The 19,205-nt window shown below is 35.3% G+C and overlaps 1 protein-coding gene across 14 annotated transcripts in view; it reads left to right on the plus strand.

Annotated features, from left to right (window-relative positions):
- Med12l (mediator complex subunit 12L) overlaps window positions 1–19,205 on the plus strand; it is a 314,799-nt gene that overhangs the window by 93,540 nt on the left and 202,054 nt on the right. For 11 of the 14 annotated variants that reach the window (XM_087186351.1, XM_021253159.2, XM_087186356.1 and 8 more), the window contains 5 exons: window positions 7,214–7,345; window positions 9,906–10,032; window positions 11,900–12,114; window positions 13,347–13,451; window positions 14,317–14,493. In XM_087186351.1, coding sequence (XP_087042477.1) covers window positions 7,214–7,345; window positions 9,906–10,032; window positions 11,900–12,114; window positions 13,347–13,451; window positions 14,317–14,493 — 756 coding nt within the window. The remainder of the gene's footprint in view (window positions 1–7,213; window positions 7,346–9,905; window positions 10,033–11,899; window positions 12,115–13,346; window positions 13,452–14,316; window positions 14,494–19,205) is intronic. The other 3 variants (XM_087186360.1, XM_087186361.1, XM_021253160.2) reach the window with 1 other exon arrangement.

The raw sequence follows: 19,205 nt of genomic DNA on the forward strand, positions 1-19,205 counted from the left end.
CATACTAAGGCATGTACATCTGTCTTTTTACTTTAGGATTTTTTTGGGGGGGCTGTTTTTCCAAAGATAGAATTATTGTAGCAAATCATGTGAACTTTTTAAAAGATTTTTGTTATATAATGGAAATTACATCTGGAAGAGCAATACTAATTTTTATTCCTGCAAAGGAATTCATGAAAATATATTTATGTCTGGTGCCTAGAAGGGGGCTTGGCAACAGAAGGTCCTCAATAAATATTTACCAAATGAATTAATAAGTAAATGAATGAAGGAGACCACCTGTTTCATGACAGTCCTCCATGAGATGTTAAATTGTTTTTTAGATTCAGAATTTTTATTGTAGCTTTCTTATATTTGCCATTCAACTACCAGTCCTGTGCTCCTGTAGTTACTAGAATCCCAACCATGTTTGCTACCCTGTCTTTTTCCTTAAAACTATTTTGAATTAATTCCTCATTGCTGCGGAAATGTTACTAAAATTTGGTGGCTTAGAACTGCACAGAGCAGTCTCTTATGGTTTGGGAAGTTAGGTTCTTACTAGGCTATAATCTAAGGATCCTTCATGTCTGTTGGTTCTGGAGCCTTTTGTGGGAGAATCTCTCGCTTTTCTTTTCCCAGTTTCTAGAAGCTGTCTGCCTTCTTTAGCTTATCATCCCTTCATCCAAATTCAAAGCCAACATCAGAGCATCTTCGGATCGGACTTTGACACCTGCTTCTATTGTCATACTTCTTGATTCTCCTGCACTCTGTCCCTTATAAGCACCCCTGTGATTCTCCTGGACTCACCCAAATCTAGGACAATGCTCCCATCTCAAGTTCCTTAACTTACTCACATCTTCAGAGTGCCTCTTGCTTTTTCACATAACATATTCATAGGTCCTGAGATGACCATGTGAGTGTCTTAGATGTTGGTGGGTCATTAGTCTGCCTACCTGATACTTATTTCTCTTTTTGTTCACCTCTATTTAGAAACTTAACTAATTCAACATTTTTCTAGAAAGCTACTTATTAAAGGATATAGAGTAATAATGCTCTTCAGTATTTCCTCTAGTCCTGTGTATGTGTGTGTGTGTGTGTATATATATATATACACACACACACACACACACACATATGTATGTATTGTGTCCCACTTGTTGTATCATTGAAGGTAGCGGCTGTATCTAGTTCCTTTTCTGAACTACCAGATTACCTTCAATTCTTGCCTTGATGCTACTATGTGTTAAATAACTTTTCAATTTTGCTTTACAGTTTTAGTTGTTTTGAAAAAAGGAGCTGTATATTTTTAGAAATTTGACTTTTAGAAAGAGAATTCATTTCGACTTACATATTTGAAATTGTTACAGTTATTGGAATTAATTTGTAAGTTAGCACCCAACAGAGAAATAAAAACTATTCCCCTTCCCTTCCTTTTTATTTAGTTTGCAGTGCTGTGGATTAAACCCAGGGCCTTGTGTATTTCTAATAATTTTTAAGAACTTGGTTATTGCAGAGCAGTGTAGAGGGCATGAGACAGGGAATGTCACCCATGAATGTCAGTACATGCATTGAACATTATGATGGAGTGTACCTTGGAACTAATGTTTAGGGCCAAATAATTCTCTTTTTAAAATTTATAAATAATGGAATCCAGATAAGACTTCTTGTTTAATCTACTTAAAATGGGGACAAACAGTTCAAATAGTTGGGAGAAAATGTTTGAATGGGACATAATCTTTGAATGCAAAAACTTTAAACATTTACTTTGCAATTTATAGATAATTTTTAATAAATAGTGATAAAATACAGAACAAACATATAATATGTAATTCATATTGCAGAAAAGATATGTATTCAAATAAGAATTATGTGACCTGTGTTTCCAGGATGATTTTCTGAGTTAGTATAAGTCACACATTAACTTTGGTAAACCTTCCTGTTTCGCCTAGAATGAACTCAGAGCCTGCCTGTCACTCCATCCCCACTCTTCCAGTAGTCTAAGGAAAGGGTAGCACCATTTGGCAGGATGTTCGATATTCACAAAGGAGTGGACTTTGCATTCTTGGAATCTGGCCAGCCTTGGAAAATATTTACTGTTTAAAATGGACTTTGAGATTATAATTGATGTGAAGGGAAGAAAATTCCTGTGCTAACATTTTATGTTTCAAAATATTCAATTCTTTTTCTGCAGCATTGTTCTCAGTGTATTGATGTATGATTTTCTAAATTCACGTAATTCCTAACAACTGGAAACTGTAGAAGGTAGGCTACGGGCCCATCTGAATGTTCAGAGTGCAGATGTCCATTAGTGGGACACGTGGATGCTTGTGTCCTGTGAATGCCAGAGGTGTCTGTTGGTGGTTGGGCTCAGATCATTTTTTCTCCACATGATTAATATGTTTCCTTGCTTTACAGTTATGTTTTCCTGTCTAGAAGAATAGCTTTTTGAGAATAAGGACCAGATTTCTAAAATGTTTGTTGTCTCAGTACCTAGTATCATAGGTTCTTGAAGCCTTGACTGAATGCTTTTGGATATGAACTGACTTTTTCCTGGGAATTGTTTTTGGTCACATTATCTCAAACATGTGGCCATATCTAGATGTGTTCCAAGAAGTCTTTGCTTGTGTGTGTACTTTTCTTTGCATCTCTAGGTCAGGCAGAGCCTGGTACTTGTATGTTGGATGAGTCAAATCATTGAAAGACACTGTACTCTTTTTATGATCATTGAGTTTTGATGAATCTGTTTCAAAAAATTATGAACCAAAGCCCTTTAACACGGATTTGGAATTCCAGTAGATGTTTTATAAATTTAATTTCCTTCCATGAACAAATCTCAGAGACATAGAGACAGACAAGGTTTGGTTGGTTTGACTACATTATTAAAATAGTAAGAAACTATCTTTTCTATTCCAGAGTATCAACCAGTTTCTCCAGTAAGTTATTTTTCTTCAATTTTTAACTAATTTTTTTGAGAGGATTTCTAGTTGATTTGAAATTGAATGACTTTTAAAAGTTCTTTATTCATTTCTTTTTGAAAAACTATTTTGTCACAAGATTGTTTGCAGAAATCCTTTTTTAAATTAAAAAAATTTATTAATACATTTTTTGTGGTATATAATATTTACATTCATCATGAGTTGGTACATGTACATATCACATTTTAATTCTTTTTACTTCCCCTTCCCCATCCCTGTCTTTCTTTACCTCCCTTTTTCTTTTTCCCCTCCCTCTCATCTGATTTGCAAAAGATCAGTCACTTTTAAAACCATCTGGAGTTTTGTGATAGAGCTAGGCTTCATCTGTTTTTATTTATTTATTTTTATTTCTTTGATTTTTTGAGACAAGGTCTCACTATGTAGTTCAGTCTGGTCTTGAACTCACTGTGTAGCCCACGCTGGCCTTGAACTCATGATGATCCTTTTGCCTCAGCCTCCCAAGTGCTGATAATACAGGTATGTGCCATATCTGGTGTTCTTAGGGTTCATCTTCTGAATCACCATACAAGGACATTGTACTGTGGATGTTTAAAAAATATGTATGTTATTTCTTTAGTCTAAAAACTAGTCATTCAAAATTTACAATATATACAAAAGTATAAAATGCAAGTCACATTTGTGAATTTTATTTTAATCAAACATGTTTAAAAAATGTAGAAACTAAATACATTCTTTCAAATCAGACGATTATATAATTCAGGTTATCATTAGCACTTTTATGTAAGTCACTGTCATAATAATTTCTAGCAGGTCCCCAAAGAATAATTTTGCTAAATTTAATGTAGCATTGTGGACTTGCAGTCAATTAGTGAAATAAGGACATGAACAAGTAAAAGGAAGATCATTGTAATTTAACCAGATAAAATTTTGTTTTTACAAAATAAATTAGTTGCTTTGAATGATAATACACTTAAAGGAATGAGGGTATATGAATTTAGGAAAGCAAAAATGTCTCTGAATGTTTTTCTTGCATATCCAGAAACATTTTGGAAATTACAAAAAGCTGATTGAAAAATGAATGTGAATTTTTTACGAGTTATAACAATGCTTCTTATTTTCTTCTTAAGGAGCGGTAGGAGTGCTATTGGATTTACGCTGTAACAGTCACTCAGTATTTGCCTTAAGTTAGAATCAGTTGTTTTATATATATATATATATATATATATATATATATATTTATTATTATTTTTTTTTAAGTACAAAACAACTCTTCATAGATTTTCTTAAAAGGGAATCTGTAAGTGGCATTTTTCCTCACATTTTCCCCTGACCCCCTCATTCACTCAGTGATTTATGTGATTACAGAGTACATGCAGGCACTAAGGGCACAGCAGCAAGGAAACCAGCTCCTATTTCATGGTGCTTACCAGCCACTTAGTGAGGGCATGCAGATAGTGAAATTATACTTCAGTGAATCCTCAAGACCCAGCACAGAGAAGATGACAGGCTGTGAAGCTCTGTGGAAGAGCAGGCCAGAGGAAAGGAGCAGACAACACTGGGGTTCAGTATGGGGATGCACTTGGTGTGCTCGAGGAACTCCAGTGTAGCTAGAGTAGTTTCTGAAGGTGACACCATTCTGGCCTGAATGGTGGTAGCTTTCCTAAGAGAAAGTACCAAGGACAAGAAAGGGATTTGAAGCAGAGGTGAGTGTAGTTTAGGATCAATTGGATTTCCAGTGCTGTGGAACAGCAGGTAGAGATGTTCTAGGGCTGCTGACAGTGATATGGGTTGCAGTAGCGTTCAGGAGATTTTGGGCTCCAGGTGAGGAGTTGGCCTTTGGTTTTCATCACAGTTGAAATGATAACTCCTTTCAGGTTTCTGTCAGGGTGAAATAAGGTTGCCTGTGTAAATAAGCTTGGACACAAGGTGTGGCACACAGGTCATGTAAGTGGAGGTTATAATACTGTACCTCAAGGCAGCAGGAGGGTATTTGATTTCCACTATATTTAGATGGGCCTCTTCTGTTCTTTACATTTATTTCCATTTATCAGACATTTTTTTTCTTCCAAGACAAATGTATGGTTTTCTTTTTTCAAAATACATTTTTTTTTCTTTTACATTATAGAAGCACAAAATGAAAAATTTCCTATATCCTTTCATCTGGATCAAACCACTGGTAACAGTGTGACTCAGCCAGGCATGGTGGCACTTGCCTGTAATCTCAACACTCAGGAGGCTGAGGCAAGAGGATCTTCTTGAGTTCAAGGCCAGTGTGAACTACATAGGAAGACACAGTCTCAAACCAAACCAAACCACCAGTGTGACTCTCTAAAAGTACATTTCATGGCCACATCTTCCAAAATGGGGCTCAGTTAGAGTTTTGGTTCTAGTCTTTTGAGGAGTGTAACTTTTTTAGCAATGGAATGTGCCTTCCTGTCTTTCACAGTGTCTGACACTCATGCCCATTCTGGGCACTTGGATTAGATTTCTTGTCTTTCTGCTTTTTTGTCATCATTTCTATTTTGAGTGCACACATTGCTTAATTTGTTAATCTTCAATGTAATGAGTTTATGTGTATTTATATTTCCCAAAGAGATGATGTGGACATGCTAGCTGTTATTTAGCTTATGAAGGGTTTATGGTCATGTGAATTGTTTTAATCTCCCTTTTTTGTAGTTCATTCAGTAAATTTATGCCTTACCATTTTAACCCATGTTAAATCTCATATAATATTTTTAGTGTGAAAAGAAAAAAATAAACTCTTAGGTCTGCAGGTACTGACAGTAGAGTGAAGTACTTGTACTTTGTAACAAGTACTTGATTATTCTTTTATAGCATCTTTTTATCTGATTTTGAAGATGCACTTAAAAATATCAGTAAGATGCACATTATTGGTTAGAGTAATAAAAACTGATAGCAGTGCTTTTGGAGTAACTTACCTTATTTTAAATCTAAGCATGTGGCACTTCACTAATTGGCTTTAAATGTTTTTTATTTTTCTGTGGGTAAGTTTGAATCCAGGTAGAAAGTCTTCCTGGTTTGCTTTCTTTTTTGATATCATGCTCAAAATTTATTATTTTTAATAGAATTATTTCCCCTTGTATTAAGAGACTGAGAGCATCATTTTGAAATCTGCCCCAGATTACTTTTTGTTTTATTTTATTTTGAGTCAACATGTGTTTAAATCACCACATTTGGGATTAGATGAGTAAAAATCTTAGAATAAATGATTTTCATGGTTTGAATTGTTTGCTAGGATCAAAAGCTGATCTTGGTTTCTCAGATGATACTGGGTTTTTCAGATGCCTTCTCAGGGTCACAAATCTAAAACAGGCTAAATTTATGTGTGTATATATATATTCTTCCACAGAGAGTGCTCATACTGTGTCATAATCTTATTTGAGTTTGTGAATTCTAAAATGCTAAGAATTTTTCATGTGGTATGTAAGTGCTGATAGTGTGATGATCTACTTTCCTATCATAATGCTTATACACGTGGGAAAATCTTAAAACTTTGCAGTTGATACTACATTCCTTGACAGAGATACTCTGAAGGAGAAGGACAGATTGCATGGAAGCACAGTTTCTCTGCCACCATTCCTCCCCAACCATGCTCCACCGTGATGCATGTCCCTGAAGTCTCCTTGTCCTCAGTCATTGTAGCCCATTCTTAGGCTGATGATGTGGACACCAGGATGAGGCCTGCAAAGACCCAATGTACTTTGTTAACTGTGTCTGCTTTTAATTATTTGTTCTTTTTGATGCTTGGCTGTCATTTTTCATGCTTATTGTTTCTGATGGAATGTGTATTTTACCAGCATTTCATTCTCTTCCTTCTGATTTCTTATTGAATGGAGTCATTTGATAACCCAGCCTGATAATATCATGCATGCATAAGGTCCTGATCAGGGTCCTGGTGTGACAGTTGAAGGCAGTACTGAGACTTACTTTGTAACAGCTGTTCTTGGTGGTCAGTGGTCATTTTCCCTTTCTTTTTATTTTGAAATTGAATTCTAGAGGATTGAAGGGACAAGGTTATGACTGTATAAATGAAGTCATCTATAAGAAAACAAATTCTCTTAGAATTGTCACAGATTCAGTGAGTGTGATTTCTAAGTGATTTCCTTCCTTATGACTAATCCTTTACTCTTCACACTTCAGAAGCCCAGTCTAAAACTCCTTTAATAAAATATGGGGAAAAAGCTTTGAAGCTTAAGGTACTCCATTGTTTTCTTCTTGACCCTGTTGGGAGAACATTTCATTTGATATGGCTGGTACCTGTTTCTCTTGGTCATTAGGTTGCCCCCAACGATGAAGCTGTGGTGATGCTGTTGTGTGAGTGGGCTGTGAGCTGCAAACGGTCAGGCAAGCACAGGGCCATGGCGGTGGCCAAACTCTTGGAGAAGAGGCAAGCAGAAATCGAGGCAGAGGTGGGTCCACTTTTTTTTCTACTTGCTGAATGTTGTAGTCTAAACATACTGTTGAGGAATACACTTTTATCTTCATTATGCTCTTTTTCTCTTGAGAAAGAAGGGGATGTACAAATTTAGTAGGATCCCTCTATATTGGTACAGCCAATACTTTGTATTCTTGACTAAAAAATGTCTTAAAACAGCATCTAATTTAGTACAAGGAAATCTGATTTTGTGAGATTGATACATAGATAATATGCACAGACATTTTCACAAACAAACGTATGTAATATATACCAACTTTTGAAACTTAAAATGGTTTTGGAAATACTTTCTTGAGGCAATTATGATTATGAGATTATAGATACCAATTTGTTAGTTTTTCGGGTTATAGTCTAGCCCCAGAGATGGCCATTAAAGCCTCAGACATAAATTGTAAAAGAAAAAAGAACGCTAACCTCATCAACATTAGCTTTTGTTGGAGGGAAAATTCCCAAGTAGGCCTTCCTTTCTGCCCACTTGGAAATTTTGTAGTAGAAGTAACCATAGGGAATGTGTGTATGATCTGACAAGGACCTCAGCATCTCTCACCCAGACAACTTCCCCTTCTGCCTATCTCTCCACTGGTTCTCTTGGCCTGTGTTACTCTACACAGCTGCCAGAGTGATCTTTTAGAAATTTAAATAGAACACAGTATCCCTTTACTAAAACTCTTGGAGGGCATTACCAAGGCCCACAGAGCCTCCCATTACCTGGCCTGTGTGGCTTTTCCACTTTGTCTTGTACTTTTCTCTTTGGGTCATAGCTGTATCCCTAATCTTGGTCTTTCTGTTCCTCTAACACAAAACTCACTTTATTTTGGGGACTTTGTTGTTGCTGTTCCTTCTAGGTGTCAGATTCTGCTCTCCAATCTTCCCATGCCCAGCTTCTCTCTAGCATTCTCATTTCAGGAAGTGCCACTTCCGATGTAGCATCCCTAGCACAAGGAACACCTGCTCAGGAAGGTCTTCCACTACCTGAAATTCACAGTACCCATTCACCAGCTGCTCTTTGTCACATCACTCTTTTATTTTCTTCATTGCTGTGTGCATTAATTAATTAGTTAATTTGTTCATTGTTTGTTGCTTGCTTTTTCCCATTAGATACGAGCTTGACAACAGTAACCATGCCCATCACACAGTGCATTGTAGATGTTCAGAAGATGTTTATTGTGTAAATGGACGAACATAGCTGGCTCTCTGATTGCTCATAATACACTAACTTCCTATGAATGTATTTAAAAATGAAATAAGAACATTTGCATGGGCCTTTTTTTCCCCTCTTATTGGAAAAGCTGTATTCATCATGCACAAAATCCCATTGTTGAAAGTGGGACTTGAAGATATCAATTAAGGTCTCAACAAATGGCTCATTGCACAATGTGCAAATTAGGAAGAGCATTTCATACTTTTTCTTACACATTATAAATAAATGAGTTAGGGATGGGGGATTTAGCTCAGTGGTTTTGCCGCCTGCTGCACAAGCACAAGGACCAGAGTTCAATCCCTGGTACCAAAAAAACAAAAAAAATAAATAGTTGAGTTATTTTATGGTTAATTGCAATGAATAAACTTCAGTGACTGAAGTGAACTAAAGAATTTCTCAGATATTTCATTGCTTCTTCTAGATTGTTTCCTTTTTACTTCCACTTTAAGAAAAGGTTCACTTACAGATTACTTACCAATTTTAATAGATTTAATTGTATCCATATCTAAAAGTAAAAGTGCATTCTCTCAGAGATAGTTAATTGATTTCTATTAAATGATATCGTCTTTGAAATTAGACCTTTGCAAATAGAGGATAGATTGGAGAAATAGTATAATAATTTAATTTAAGTAACATTTTTTATATTGGTATTAAAGGATAAGTGAAAATGAGAAAGCTCAAAAGGATATCAAAAAGGATAGAAAACAAGGTTTTGATTACTTCTAAACTGATTTTCAATCTTTGAGCAAAGATTTAAGCATAGAGAAGTTAAACGGCTTTTCTGAATGTATTTTATGAATCATGCAGATTCTCAAGAGTTCCTAGGAGATTCATTCGTGAAGTATGCTGGATACGAAAGACTTTTATTGAAGAATTTTGTTTGATTTCTCATTTGGCAGTTCCAAACACAGTGGAACTACACCCTCCTGACAAAAATACACAAACACCAATGCATCAAATTGAATAATATGTGTCAAATAGTTCAGGGAGTATACAGTTAAACATGCAGTTTTGCATAGGCACAAGGAATAGGTTACTGTTTTGTGTTATGTATTCAGTGGGTACTTACACAGTGCTCTGCACTTTACAGTGCACATGAAAAATGTGCTTCATGTATGTTATTTGAAGTCAGTTGAATTGTTCTGGAATAGTTTTCTCCAACTTCTAGAAATTGTGTTCACCCCTGATGTATGGTCTTTAAATATAGACATTTCAATTGATTTTACATGCTTTTTTTTATGAACACAAATGTTCATGCAAAACTAACAAATTCATGGCTTGCCGTGACTGTACTCACCATTTGTAGTTAACTATGCTTATTTTCAACCTGTAGAGATGTGGTGAATCAGAGGTCCTAGATGAAAAGGAGTCTATTTCTTCAGCCTCTCTTGCTGGATCCGGTTTGCCTATTTTCCAGAATGTTCTGCTAAGGTTTTTAGATACACAGGCTCCCTCATTGTGTAAGTAAAGAAGGATTGCTATTTCTAGATAAGGGATTGCTTTTCTTCTGTGTGTCTCTGTGTCTCTCTTTCTCTATCTCTCTGTCTCTGTCTCTGTCTCTCTCTCTACTTGAGCAGATTCTTTTTTATTTCCTTTCCATTTGCATTTTATCTAAACTTCTTGGCACTGAACATATGTTTTTCTGAGAAAAATTTAGTAGCTTTTTTTTTCAGTGCAAACTTGTAGGCAATTTAAAACTCAGTCTAGCTTCAAATGGTTTAATCTTGATTGTAATAATTTAAAAATTAAATCACCTTATTTCCTTATATATAGCATATTAGTTTCCCCTTCTGGATCTTTCTTACTGCAATAGAAAAACTAAGATCCTGTGACATTTATCTGTGTATTGTGATTAGAAATTTTCACTTTTTGAGCTATTTTCTAAATTTATGCTTTTCTTAGTTTTAAACAGCATGGGTAAATTAAACAACTGTACCTTATAAGCAGCAGTTCTAGAAATCCTCTTGTGAGTGTCTTTAGTTACATTGTTGTGGCTGCCTCAGTATCTTTTTTTTATTTATATGTGTTTGTGAAACAATGTATTGAATCAATTCAAAACATTTACCTTTCATGGCCATTTTGACTTTGGAGAAGAGGCAAAAAAAATGCCACAATGCCAGATCCAGTAAGTAAGGTGGATGAGGACACACTGTAATGTTTTTATGAGTCTACCTCTCTCTTGGATGGCACTTGGCAGTCGTGTTCACTGTATTTTTTATTGCACCTTATAAAGATGTGAAAGAAGACTCTCAGAACTGCTTTAAAAAGTGGCAAGAACAATGCAATAAGTGTGTTTGAAGTGAGGGGGAGTATTTTGAGGGGGATTAATAGCAAAATGTTTTTTATTTTAATCTTTTTTTTTTTTTTTTGCGGTACCAGGGATCAAACTCAGGACTTTGTGCTTTCGAGGCAGGCAGCAGAACCACTGAGCTAAATCCCCGGCCCACGTTAATCATTTTTAAATTTAAACATTTATGGTATATTTTGGTCACACCTTGTAAATTGCCTTGCAGCATAGAGGAGATGTACATTTACTTTTTGCTTGCCTCTTCCCATTCCCATTCCTGTTCTTTCTTTGGGAAAACTTTCTCCTTCAATCCCTTTGCTAGTTCTATATGGTGTATAGTAGAAGAACTGTTCTGTTTCCCTGTGTTGAGGCTGCTTGTCCTTGAGTGTGATAATGAGAGGAAACATGGGCTGAGCTTAATGCTCTTGGATAGATCTATTTGTCTTCTATTGGTGTTTGTAAACATGATAGTACCAGGTATAGGGTTTAACATTTTTTAGCCTTATCCCAAAGGTATTACAGTATTGAAAGTCAGACAGTCAGTTAAATAGATTGATAAGAAACTGAAAAAACAAAAAGATGACATAGCTTCATCTTTGTACCCTTTTTATTCCGATTTCCCTTTTCCAGTAGATCCCATTTACTATTCTTTTTTCAAATACCATTTGAATTGTAGTTCTGTTGTGAAGTTGTCTTTGAAACAGTGCACACATCTGCCCTTGAGATATGCAGACAAACACAAGGTATAAAAACTGATTGCAAACTGTTTTAGTAGTAAAAATACAAGGTGGTAGGCAAGCCATTTATGCTGTTATGCTATTACTTAGTTTTTCATTTGTCAGGGACCACTACCATTAAAACTGAAATTGTATATTTTACTCTTTGAATTATATTTGGATAAGCAAAACCTGCCTGCTAGCTTTGTACAAAGCACAAGTGGCTCAGTAAATCTTCCAATACACTGTTGTAAAAAAGAGGTTGATTATTAAAGATAGTGAAAATATTTTAAGAGATTTCTAATTGAATTTGCTCCCTCACAGCGGATCCAAACAGTGAGTGTGAAAAGGTGGAATTTGTGAACCTGGTGCTGCTCTTCTGTGAGTTCATCCGCCATGATGTCTTCTCTCATGATGCCTACATGTGCACACTCATATCTCGAGGAGACTTGTCAGTCACTGCCTCTACTGGGCCACGGTCACCAGCAGGGGAAAATGCAGATGAACATTATTCAAAGGATCACAATATAAAAATGGAGGTATGACCCTGGTGGTGATGCCCCCACCCTCACACTAAATTGTGCTGGGGGCCACTTTCAGATGGGTGTTGGTGATAGAAAGGTTGCTCACCTTTTAGTTGAGTTCTTTTCTATAGTGTTCCTTTATCTCCACTCTGTACTCAGAAAGGGCATTTGGACTATAATTTCTTTTATATACGGTAAGATGGTTAATGAAAATCTTTAACAGGTTGAAAATATTTAATAAGACTAACATGCTTCTAGTTTTAGATCTTTCTAGCTTCCAGTTTTCTTTCAGTGTTGTCCTCAAGACCAAACTTGTTTGAAACTAAAGACTAGCTGAGTTTTCATTCTAAGGAGCATGTATTCCCCAGTGTACCATTTGTTCTTATAGCACCCTTTTATCCATAATTGGAAATTCAGTGTTAGCCATAACATATTATACTTTCATTTTGATTTATTGAAAATTTAATCTATTTCTCAAATATTGTAGACTTTTTCTTTTCAACAAATTATTTTGTGCTCTGAATATGACTATAGTTTTCTGCTAGGTGCTGATATTTTGCACATTGTTCCACATATTTAATACAACAGTTGTGACAATTCCTTAAAATAAAGCTTCATATTGATTTTGAAAGCATTTAATCATATATGTTTATGTTTAAAACAGTGTCTGTATTTGTAAAAAAAAAAAAAGCTCAGCACTAGAATTGCAAGCATAGATACATAATTTGTACTTGTAAGATTTGTTTTCCAAAAGGTGCATGATTTTTAAAGATTATTTTTTATTGTAGGTAGTTTTGTTTCTCAACTTTTTTCACAGAAGTTTTAAGGGTGAAAACTAAAGTTCTTTTACTGGTTTACATGTTTTCTAAGCTGCTGTTCTTTTTGTTTTCTTGGATGTCTAGGTATCTTATCTCTTAGATATAATTTTAGGTTTTTTTCGCTAAGACATATTGGTGAATTTGTGACAGCGAATAGTTCAGAGAAGGAAACTATAGCCTTTTTTTTTTAATTAGGAAGTTTGTGTATTTTTCCCTTAAAATACCATGAAAGTTAAAACATTTTTATCCTGAAGGAAAAGAATGTGACTTTTCAAAGCAATGCATGTGTTACAACTTCCTTCTGCTTTTCTGTGAAAAAAAAATGCAGGGTGGGGTAAGGATGATTAAAAATCTCACTGTTACTTTTTAGCCTCAGTTTCTTAAGCTACAGAATTTACAACGTGACTTTCTTTCTCTGGCAATTATCAGGAACAGAGTATTATGGCGCATATGGGCATTGACTCAGGAACCCCTAACATTTTTGATGAAGTAGACAAGAGTGACTTTAAAACTGACTTTGGTTCGGAGTTTCCAGTAGGTTCAACATTCGATTCTTATTGACATTTAACCCACCCACTCCCACCCCAACTTGTCCCTGTCCTTTTGTTTTTTGCCCCATGTACCAGAATGACTTGTGCACCTGTGATGTGAATGTGATTCTACCATGTCCCACCCTGAGTCACAGTGATCATGTCTTACAGTTTTATAACCTCAGTTCATCCTCAGTTTTGGTTGCATTGTCTCCTTTGTCAATTATAATGCGCCTGTCCTCCTAGCTGACTGTGACTCCTAATTCATTTTGAGATTGTTTCTCAGGAATGCATGAGTGTAGTTTCATCTTGACAGTCCATGCTGACTTGCTGTGTATGTATGTCTTGAGCTTCTGAAGAAGAGCTTTCAGCTCTCAACTTGTACTTTCATTCTTCTACTGTATCTCAGGATACTTATTATGTGTTTCTCATGATTCTTAGGGTATAACTCTTTATAAAAACATTGTTTTTCTGGGGTGCAAGTTAAAACATTGATATCTATTTCTCGTTAGTCTTATAAGTTAATTATCATTATGTTTTTGGAAGAAGTGTAGCCATACAAGGAAAACATTTACCTGTAAGTCTACTTTTATTTCTGGTCTTTGGGTGATGTAGGCACATTTTTTTTTTTTAACCTGTGTATGGATTTCATTTTCTAACATCTAAATGTGAGATAATACTGACAGATTCCTGCTGATCTGAATATGAATTTTATGGAAATAAAATTTCTACTGTTTTTTGCTTAGTGGGTAAGTAGAAAAAGATATTGTATGAACATCTTGTGTGTTTTAAATTCTAACTTGTAACACCGTGGCTTGGTTTTGTTTTCTTTCATTTACAATTTCCAACATTTGTTTTACATGACTTAGATTTTTTCTCCCATGCTTGGAGAGTCCTGTGAGAATGCCAACCCCTCTTTGGGCAGAAGAATGTCCATTAACGGTGAGAAATTGGCAAAGAGGGAAAAACCCAGAGAATTAATTTTTCCATCTAATTATGACCTCCTCCGTCACCTGCAGTATGCAACACATTTTCCTATACCTCTGGTAAGTCATTGCTTCCATTACTTTACACCCTAATTATTTTATTGGGAGGTCATTAACAATTGAGTGTCAGATGGTTCGCCTACCTATTCAGCTTACACATAAAGATAGCAGGTGAGTTTTTGTATTTTTTGTTCTATTTGTTATAATTCTGATCATACAGTTTATGAGCTGATGTAGTCCAAGTTTATGTTATGATATTAGTGGCTGGTTAGCTTCAACAGAATTTTCTGTATTAGTATTCTTCCATCAAAAGCATTTGAGTCAAGGCAAATGATGTGTAAATGTGTTTTCCTACTATAGTTTTAAAGTCATTTATTGAGTAGCTTTTATGTGTACTGTATAGTGATAGGTACTTTTTGTATTATACAGATGATTAAGATTTTAGGGACATAGAAAAAATGAATAAGACAGGAGAGAGACAAATACTTATAAAATGAGAAGCACTCATGTTAGTGTAGTAATTTAGTAAAATTACATTCCTGGGTCCCTTCTACTTTCAAAGAGTGAATATTGGCAGGAAAAAGAGCAACTAATTGAGAAAGTGGGTAAACCTTAAAAGAAATTGTAGTTGAGATGGACTTGGATTTGGACTTGAGAACTGGATAGGATATGGAGAAATTTAGTATTGGAGGCTTTTTTAAAAATAGGAACAAACTTTATTTTCCATTGGCTGCATATGTTGCAAGTCTAGTATAATGCATTTCACATATGTATTTTAATCAAGGCTATTTGGAGTCCTATATGCCTCACTTATCTGTATGTCAAATTCTTTTCCCCTCCTTGGGAAGTTTTCTGCCATCACTTCTGTGAACAGTTTTTTGATGTCATCTGCACTCTCTCCTCTTTCTTCATTGACGCCAATCAATCTTATGTTATTCTTCTTTGCATTGTCTAGCAGCTGCTGGATTGATTTCTCGTGTTCCTTTACAATTTCAAAGCAGTTTTTCTTTTCCTGGTCACTAATTGCAATCTTTTCTTCCATATGTGAAATTCTATCCTCACATTGGTTCATTCTGCTGCGCAGACTTTCAATAGAGTTTTTAATCTCCTGGAAATCTGTTTGCATCTGTTTAATGGATTCCATTTGTTTCCTATGTTGGGATCCCATCATGTTCCTCAGATCCTCTATTTTTTTATCTGTGTCCTCTCTAGATTTATTAATCATATCTTGCACCATGAGCAAAATCTTTGCTGTTATCTGAGGAATTATTTCTGATTTCATTTTTCCCAGATCCTCTTTTGTTGCCAGTTCAGAGTCCAGGTGGTTGAGTATCAGATTGTTCCATCTCGTTTCCCTTTGGGGTTACTGTAGGTGATCCAGAAGTCTGTTTTTGAGGCTTGTTTACGTGTCTTCTCATTTCCACGGAGGAGGAAGGGTGCTTCTGGTGCCCGCGCAGCTCACCTTCACTGCCCTAGGAGCATGGGATGGCAGCAGGGGAGCTTCCTTCCAGGTGCTGGGACCGGCTCAGCTTCTCTGCCCTAGGAGCTTGGGATGGCGGTGGGGGAGCTTCCTTCTGGGTGCTGGGACCGGTTCAGCTTCTCTCCATATGTATTTTAAATATGTGATAGAATTAGAACATTGAAAATTTTCATGGTTGTCAAAAAATAGGATGCTTTAAAATTTTTTAAAATTAGTATATGCTTGTAGTACATAATGATTGCATTTGTTGTGGGAAGTTGGTACATGTGCATAATACGTCATAATTCTTTTTTTATTCCCTTGTGTTGGAGTTTTAACTCTGTGTGATGTGGTCATTGTAAAGGAAACTGAGATTAGTTTCTTATATTATTAATGAAAATTGGGCTAATTTCTGAAAATATTTTTAATTCTTGAAAATATTTGTTTTCTACAATTTTATGATAAAGGCAGTTTTCAATGATCCACTTTTTTCATAGGATGCTTTTCTATATCAAAATGCAATTTTGATAAATGTGTGTTACTTTCTAGTTCTCTTTTAGGAGTTTTGATTGGCATGCTATGTATGTTGTTAAAGTTACTTTTGATAGTTTTAAGCAATTTCCAAGGTGATTCAGTATCATTAAACTCTTGTTTTGTCTTATTACAATTAAAATTTTCTTTTTTTCTTATTGTTTTATATCCATGACTGTGTAAAAACTTGACAAAATTCTTTCTTGTCACTTCTCTTCGAATATATCAGTGCTTTTTAACTGTTACCTATAGATACCAGCAATTTTTTTTTTTTTTTTTTTTTTTGGTACCAGGGATTAAATTCTTGGACCTTGCGCTTGCAAGGCAGGTGGAGGAACCACTGAGCTAAATCCCTGGCCCTACACAGCAATTTTTAATAGAAAAAAATAGCCTGACAGTTTATTTAGGGCAACAGAGAGGGTAACCATATATCTTAGAGATGTGTTCTGAAGAAGTCATGGATAGATTACCATTATGTCTTGGGTTTGTTTCACAATATTCAGAATAAAAATAGGGATGTTAAGTTTTGAGTTTAAAATTAATGCATGAGTAGTAACCTTAGTTTCAGTGAATGTACTGTGGTTCTGTAAGGCGTTAACATTTGGGGAAACTGAGTGGAATGCACATGGGAACTTTCTACACTATCTTTGAAACTTTTCTGTAAACCTGATGTTGCTCTAAAAACCTTGTATATAAGAAAAAATAAAAACAAGAGGAGATTAAAAAAATATTGAAATGGTTGAGTTACCTGCTTGTGTAAGCAGAGCTTTGCAGGTCTTGCTCCATATATCAGGTGTCTAAATAGGGCACTATGCATCAATAACTTTATTCTGATGTTCCTGTGACCTTGACTACAAAATTCTTTCCAGCTTTTACCATTCTAAAGACTGTCCAGTTTCTTAGAGGAGAGATCTTGATGATTTCCAAAGATCATTTGTCATGATGAATCAAGACATAATTCAAATGTAATGTAATTGTGATAGAACTTCTAGACAAGTTTTTAAATAGCTTTCCACCATCAGTTGCTCTAAACTCTCCTTTACCTTGAGTGGTATAATTCAGAAGAAGCTATCAATAGGGGAAATAGAAGTAAATGCTAATGTAGTATTGTTAGTAAGACTGCTCTTGAGAAACCTGGCTCTCATCCTCGATAGAAAAGGGGAAATATGACTAACCTGTCATGCCTGTGAGAAGAGTATAAGAATATGGTAAAAAAAAGTTTTTAACGCTTTCTAACTCTACTGTATAGCCTTAATGAGTAAAAACTAAGAGAACTTGATCAAAGGTCCAGAAAAAAATAAATTTTATGTATGCTGTTATATGACTCATGACTTGATCTGTTCATCAGTAAGATGTGGTTTAGTCTACCAACAAGTGTAGGTTCTAGTTTATAGGCATTCTACTAGCCTGTAACTTTAGTAAGTCATCTATACTTTAGTAAGTCTATGTCAGATATGTGGTGCTGATGTCATTATACTACCTACCTAGAATTTATCAGCACTTATTTTATAAATTTTTATAGGCACTTTGTGCATTTTAAAATTTATTATTCACTTCACACTCAGAGAATACATCTGTGAAATTGTGGACAAGAATTTTAAGCTTCAGAAAATAATTCTTAGCCATTCGTGGTGGCCCACGCCTGTAATCCTACCACTTGGGATTCAGGAAGGTCACCACAAATTCCAGGCCAGCCTGGGCTACATAGTTAGCTCAAGGCCAGCCTGAGCTACATAGAAAGACCTTGTCTCAAAAAAACAAAAAAGAACAAGAAAAAAAAATTGAAACTTCAAGTGCGAAAATAAGGTTGGAATTAAACTTGTTTTCTTGGCTTGCAGGAACATTATTTCTTAATCATTGCAGCTAATACAAATGTATTACCAACTGTTTCAATAGAAGTTTTTTTTAGGAACACTAAAAACAGTCTCAGGTATGCTTAACTTTTCTAGACCTCTCCCTATTAAGTCTTTAATTTATTGTCATGTACTGAATCCTGTCTGTGTCACTGCTGGTGGGGAGAATTTGACCAGAATTGTGACCATAAGAGCTGAAATCACTCCTAAATTTCATTGGAGACCCCCTATGGGGTCAGGCTCTGCTTTCTGGAGCTTAGCAGCACCTCAGCATAGCCCATGCTCTGTTCCTTACATGGCCTTGCTTATGTTGAGTCTTGTGAGTCTATTTCAAGATCATTTGACTGGTGCTGTTTTTCCGTACCTTTTGTGTGAGTTTCTAGTTCTAAAACAGTAGTTTCAGTAGTTAGTATAATTCAACACCTCCCCTTGTAAATGTAATAGAGCCCATGGATTTCATGTTACCACAGAATAAAAACAAGAAATCACTAGATTTATCATTACCCACAGAAGGAAGCCTTTATAACATACTGGTAGAATGTAGATTATATTAAAAATTTATCTGTGTATTTTCAGTGTAAAAATTTATCTGTGTATTAATAGGAGTTTTTCGCTGTTGTTTGAAAAAAACTTTTATGCTAAAAATTGGAGGGTAGTGAACAGATAGGTTACTATTGCTTGAAGTAATGTATTTACCAGAAACTTAAAGTTTTTGTGTATGATTGAAGAGCTTAGTAGCAAATTACACTGATACTATTTTCCATATTTTCATCAAGAAGTCAATTCCAGACATTTAAAGTCTTATATCATAAACCTCTTTTTGCTTTTAAAGATATTATAGGGTTTGACTCTTCAGTTTTCTTGTACAAACATTTGGGTTAAGAAGTATCAACAATCATAAGAACATAAGATTGGTTTGCATTTAGAAA

Source organism: Heterocephalus glaber, unplaced genomic scaffold, assembly GCF_053883595.1.
Source record: "Heterocephalus glaber isolate CG9 unplaced genomic scaffold, H.glaber_assembly_v1.0 deba00001504, whole genome shotgun sequence".
NCBI classification, from domain to species: domain Eukaryota; kingdom Metazoa; phylum Chordata; class Mammalia; order Rodentia; family Bathyergidae; genus Heterocephalus; species Heterocephalus glaber.